General features: G+C 34.5%; 1 protein-coding gene across 1 annotated transcript; it reads right to left on the bottom strand.

Annotated features, from left to right (window-relative positions):
- Nucleotides 1-2,215: 2,215 nt before the first annotated feature.
- Nucleotides 2,216-5,201, bottom strand: LOC139899486 (uncharacterized). The gene is made up of 6 exons (XM_071882316.1): nt 4,832-5,201; nt 4,201-4,368; nt 3,958-4,083; nt 3,665-3,844; nt 3,408-3,575; nt 2,216-2,789 (listed from the first exon to the last, which is right to left on the bottom strand). The coding sequence occupies exons 1-6, from the start codon at nt 5,054-5,056 to the stop codon at nt 2,511-2,513; spliced, it is 1,146 nt and encodes a 381-aa protein (XP_071738417.1). The 5' UTR covers nt 5,057-5,201; the 3' UTR covers nt 2,216-2,510.
- Between the last annotated feature and the right edge of the window lie 1,374 nt (nt 5,202-6,575).

The raw sequence follows: 6,575 nt of genomic DNA, 5'->3' as shown, positions 1-6,575 counted from the left end.
AGGTATAAATTGTCGATCGATTTTACTTTTTTAATAGTTGGCAGCCTTGTTATTTACAGAATTGTGTTGAATTGAATTGAACTGAACTGAATTGAATATCGATCGATGGGTGGAGATTCAAGTCTCTGGCGGCTTTATACTAGGCAACTTCAATTCGATTATGACACGTGGCACTGTATATTTGAAAAACTAGAATCAACTATTGATCAAAATTCTTTCAGTCTAACCTGTGTTACTTTTCGTGATATTCGTAATTCGAGTTGTAAAAGCTTGAAACTCCGATGCTCAACTACTACTACTACTACTACTGAATATCACTCCTCTATCATTGATTTCTCTATTATTGATAAACTGCTTAGCCGATATACAAAATTAGAGACATTGACTCTTGGTTGTGATGGCAATTGCCTACATATCACAGACTCATGTTTAACCCCATTGCTCAAATACGGCTCTACTTTGCACTCTCTTGATCTTTATCGGTGTAGTAGCGTCACCGACACGGGACTTATATTGGTTGCTCCTGCTTGTCCGTTGTTATCTGTTATCAGTCTTGGTTTAACATCTGTTACTGATCATGGGTTGAAAATCTTATCAACATCATGCAAATCTTTAAAAGAGGTGAATCTTCAGTATTGCACGGGAGTTAGTGACGATGGTATTTTTTTTCTCAACAAAAACTGTCATCAACTCCGAACACTCAGAATAAGCGGTTGTCGTAATGTCCGTGGTGTAGGGTTTCGTGAGTGTTCTCCAACTCTCGCTCATTTAGAAGCTCATAATTGCGACTTGGGTTCTAAGGGTGTTAGTCAAATTCTAAGTGGAGGTGGTCTCGAGTATCTAAATCTTGGTCGTAGGTCTTATGGTTCCCGACCCCGTCTCTCAGTTGTTAAGAAACCTATCCGTTTAGGAGGATTATGTTCAAAACTTAAATACCTTAACATTGCTAGCCGCTCGTTTGTCGATGATGATGTTGTAGTTAAAATCTCAAGAGGTTGTCCTTTGTTACAAGAATGGAACTTAACAAATTGTAACAGGATTGGGATTTCAGGTTGGGAGTCTATTGGATTACATTGTCAAAATTTGGAGATACTTCATGTTGCTGCTTGTGAGAACCTTTGTGAAGAACGAGGATTGGTATCTATAGGTGCTGGCTGCAAACGCCTGTCTGTGATAATCGTTGACGAAAGCCAATACGGTTCAGACGAAGTCCGTCATTTTAGATTACAAAGAAGCGATGTTGAGATCAAAGAAAAAAGAACTTTGAATCCTTTTAGATCTTGGGGAATCAACCAGCCTCAGATAATTCTCTTTGACTGATCAAACATAGATTAGATAGATGTTTATCACAAAGAGTTTTAAGTTGATTGATACAAGATAATGCAAATATATGCGGTTATACTGTTTGGAAATCTAGAAATGCTAATGTGTTTAACAATAAAGAATGGTCGTCCAACATGACTATCTCCGAAATTCAACTTTCAAGCTTCAATTGGATCTCGAAAAGATTAAAGAAAGCAGCATTAGTTTGGCACCAATAGTTAATTAATCCCGGCTTCTTTGTTTCGTCTTCCAATCATCGAACGGGGGTTGGCTAAAATACACTGCACTTGATTTTGATTGCGGACTGTTTCAAAAGTCCATCTTGGTTAGACCATATCATTGTATAGCAATAGTGTTCGAATGGCTAAGGTCATACTACATGTAACATACTTGTAATTATATTTCTCATTACTAAAATACTTTCTTGCTTTTTAAAAAAAAGAAAAAAAAAAAAAAAAAAAAAAAGATAATGCAAGTTCAATTTCAATACAAGAGTGCTTGAGATTGAGTTTTCAAATTAGCTGACGTTTTGAAAAGAAAAAAATTAACCTGTTTATTAAACTGCGTTTTAACAAATGCAGACATTCATTTTTTTCGCTGAACACTACGTTTTGCTAACACACTAATCATATCTTCAAACTGCAATTCCAAACATCCTAAGTTACAACAATCTTTATTATGTTATGTAATATTTTGTGGTTATCTCTTATTACATTTTTAGTGACAATTTACTTGTTCTTAGACACCTAAAATGTTTTCTTGTTCGTGATGATAACCTTATAAGACACTATAATCCTTCAATGTTATCTTCCTTTAGCTAGGAATAGGATTGCATTTAATAAAAGAGTGAACGGAGCAATCAAACAAAAAGGTATAATCAATTTATAATATTACATAGTACATGACATCATTAACGATCAACGATAAGTATAATAATAAAAAATCATTGCACAACTTTTTAAAAGAATAGTTCATCTGCATAGTGCATACCATGATTATTTGCAAAGAATTGGGATACCCACAATAGGCCATAGTACATCAAAACCCCTTATTGTTCACCAACATACACACTAACAACAACATAGTTACAAAACCAGACAAAGAATAAAAAATCACCCCCCATCACAAAAAAAAATTTAAATAGACCACAATGCACAAAAGAATAAAACAATCAGGCATAGTTATAACTAACTATGTGGATATGGAGGTAATACAGGTTCAGAGATGGTTCTTTTCAGAGGAGATGGTGGTAATGGTGATGAGATCGACCCGGATAATGTTCTAGAAAGTCCCGGATTAACTTCTGTAATCTGTTCAATACCCTCATCCAAATACACAACATCTTGCATTGTTAGCTGATGGTATTCAACAATTTCTCTTAAAAAACGATTCTCACGTGCATATATAGAATTCTCATTAGCCAAACGAGCCTTCTCTTCCAATAGTGACTCAAGCTGAATACGAATCTGATCACACAAATCACAAATGTTAACCAAGTATAAGTTGAAGAACGCAACCATTTTTTATACATATATTATTAAAAACATAACGGATATTATACCTGCAAACGGGTCAAAATGGTTTTGGGTTGAAATGGGTCATGGGTCAAACGGGTCAGATCTTTAAACGGGTCCAAATGGGTCAGGTTGGGTAATAGGTCTAAACGGTCAAATTGTTCAAAAAATTATTTATGAACTTTTTATGATATAATCAAAAATGTTTTCAGAAATGTTTGACGAATAAAACTTTTTATGAACTTTATGCTCGACCCATTTGACCCATTAGACCTATCCCTATTTATTGACCTATTATGTTTCTTTATATTTTGTATAGAACCCAATAGGTTGGAGGGAAACCATTGGACCTTTTTTGAAGGTTTAAGGTTTACATTGTAAGAATTCTTTTTCTAGACCCAATTGACCCAAATGACCCAAATTTGAGAGTATGGGTCTCAATTTCCAGGTATAATTGATATATGTAAAATTAATTTAACACGTTAAAGATTTATCTACTTAACTAGTTTTAACCATTACAATTATTACCCATTATGACCCATGACCCAACCCATCCAGTTAGCCACTTACCATGTCATCATCATCTGTAGGATGTTCTCCCTTTTCAATAGCTTCACGAAGCATCTTATTTTCTTCCTCTAGCTGACAACTTCTTTCTTTTGCAAATGCTAAATCTGCCTTCAGAGTTTTCAACTCCCGTAAGAGTAATTTCGCCTTAGCAGCAGTTGCAATTGCCACCTGTCACCCAAACAAAACACAACTATACATTTCAAGGGATAAAATACATACTAAAACACATATACTCAATTACATATTTGCCACCTTACGTCGCGAGATGCCTTGATTTGATTTTCTTGATTTTGTTGTTCTTGTTTAGATAGCTTTTTAGGTTCCTGCAATTGACTCTGCATATTCTGTTCGTCATTCGATCCTTTCCTTCTGTTCTGCAATTTGCGAGTTTCTTGGATGATGTCTTGAGTTTTCTTATCCATAATCGTACGTCCTTCCTAACAATATATAAAACATAAGAATTGATCATTTATGTTTCAATGGTTTTGTTTTAAAGATCATCCTTCTTTATGATTCAAAACATAGAAACAGAAAGTCAAAATCTCTTTACCTCTAATGCATTTCCAATACTGCCGCCAATTTGATTAAGTGAAGACGCGAGTCTATCTAAACCCTTCCTTAATTTTGGATTATCCATCTTTTTATAGTTCTCAAAAGACTCGTACCGATGCTCAACCTAAAAATCAAACAAATCAAGCACTAAGTTTAGCAACTAGCCAAGTGAACACTATAAATAACCACCAAACAAAAAGTTATTCCGATTCAGCATTTGTAATGTGAAGCTAACATATACCTGGTTGCTTGTTGAAACAGCTTCTGTCTTCACATTGATAGGAGTATTAAAATGTCGAGGAGCATCATCGTCATCAAGAATCGCTTTAGCCTTCCTTGCTAAAACACCCCAAAATCCACCTGGTTCATTTGTACTTCCCATCGATGTATAATCATACGTGGCAGAACCCTGCATAACCAAGTATCTCATCATTATCAGATGAAACAAAAACACTTGCATATCAAACATTATAAGTTGCTATTTTCAAACTTGTAACCCTGTAATGTAGAACCAGTTTTGATTAAGTGGCTACTTATATGGCCACCACGTCAGCAAAAAACGGGTTGCCTCATGAGAATCCAATAGCAATAACTTAAAAGTTTGATACATACAACAGAACAGTAAACCTTTGATACTGTTTGAAACACTGGACCTTTATATTATCACACTAACAATTAGGGCTCCTAATTATGAATAATTAGACAGACATCAATTTTAATTCCATACATGTGTATATATACAGATAGATCCATAAACTAAATTAAACCAGCACAAATCTACATATGCAACAAATGCAAGTTAAAATTATCCATCAAGTATCTCATTTTATACGTAATTAAAGTGAAATAATAAAAGATCATAATCAAAAAACCTTAGATCGATCATTAAACGACGAGTGAAATGATGAGCTGGCATAAGCGGACGAAACAGAAGAATCAAGGTGAACTGCAGAAGCTCTGATCGCCTGAGCAGCAAGTGAAGACGACGGAGCTGCGGCGGTGAAGGCGGTGGTTGAGTCATCGGCGTTTGGAGAACGGTTAGTTTCTTCTTTGAATGTTGAAGACCTTGAAACGCCTTGGCGTCTACGGTACGCCATTTGAGAAATTTTTATTATTTATTAATTTAATTTAATTATTTAATTGATGAGATTTATTAGCAGGAAGATGACCGCCGAGCAACGGGCAGTTACGACCGGAAAAATGTGATCGGAGATTTGGGAGAATGATATGCGGTTACCGAAGACACTCAACAAACACGTCCTTTATTAACCAACTAACCTTTTATGTTTTTTAATTTAGTGACCCCACAAACTATATTAGGTAGTAATTTTTTAATTGATAAAATACAATACTGCGTATATTGTATATTGTATTGTATGTGTATATGTAATATGTAATTTTTGACCAGATTCAACGAAAACAACAGTAATTGTTTAATAAAATGTCACAATCAAAGGTGTCATATTGAATTTGACACGTTATTCTTGTATAGATATCCTAATTTTGATTGAAATCCATATGATATGATATACTGTACTCCGTATGTGTTTATACTTTAGATCATATATCCATATTTTCTTCGTCTAAATTTCTTTACTTTGTATTTTTTTATCTGCTTTAAAAAATATTTACGTATATAAATTAATCTATTAAAAATAGTTAGGCCCTCAATTTTCCTCTATTATTTTACTCTACAATTTTGTTTATCTTTAACTCTATAAGTTAAAATTGATTTTAATATAAGAATGAAATGACAACTTTGTATTACGAAAGTATTACTCCCCGGTCACTAATTAATTATCGAGTATTTTATTTTAAAATTTCTAAATGTCCACTTCTAAAAACAGATTTTTTTTTTTTATACCTTTACTTTATATATGTAATGCACAATAATATAAATGTTAAAACTGTAAAGTAAACAAAAAATACAATGTAATGATAATATTTCTTAAAGCTTCGATTAAATCTTGAGAAAAATAAAAACAAGAATTTTGATTGGCACGTGCGAATCATTAATCCTGAACTTTTATCTCCACTAAGAACGAAGATGAAAGTGATTAGGTTGCATCCCCATCGGGATACTACTACTTGTTGTTTTCATCTTTGTAGTACGTAATCCCATAGTTTTTTTTTTTTTTGAAAGGCAAGTTGTTGGCATCGAATATTCTCGTTTGCCACGCACGCACGCGCTTTCGGGCAGGAAACTCGAATCGCATTACAGGGATCCGAACCTTAAACCATCCCAATGGGTAGGCGGTCGGACCTAGGTTCTGAATACGGGTCGGTAAAACCTTCCCCGGGGCAATCCGGCTTTCAGGAAATAAATCCCAAGGATATTTTTCAGAGGAGAGACTCGAACTTGAGACATCCCCACCCCATCCCAATGTACAAGTGCAAAGGGGTGAACCACTTGACCACCAGGGTAATCCCATAGTTTTTAACTCGTGTAGTTTTGAAATGTCACTGGTGTGAAGACCCGACCTAATCCATCCGGACGAAGTCCATATCGATTATAAACGATTCACAACAGTTGATTACATCGCGAGATACTTGACCTCTATATGAAACATTTTACAAACATTGCATTCGTTTTTCAAAAGACAATCTTTCATTACA

Source organism: Rutidosis leptorrhynchoides, chromosome 3 (assembly GCF_046630445.1).
Source record: "Rutidosis leptorrhynchoides isolate AG116_Rl617_1_P2 chromosome 3, CSIRO_AGI_Rlap_v1, whole genome shotgun sequence".
NCBI lineage: Eukaryota > Viridiplantae > Streptophyta > Magnoliopsida > Asterales > Asteraceae > Rutidosis > Rutidosis leptorrhynchoides.
Note: the sequence above shows the minus strand (reverse complement) of the source record. Positions and strands in the feature narration are given on the sequence as shown.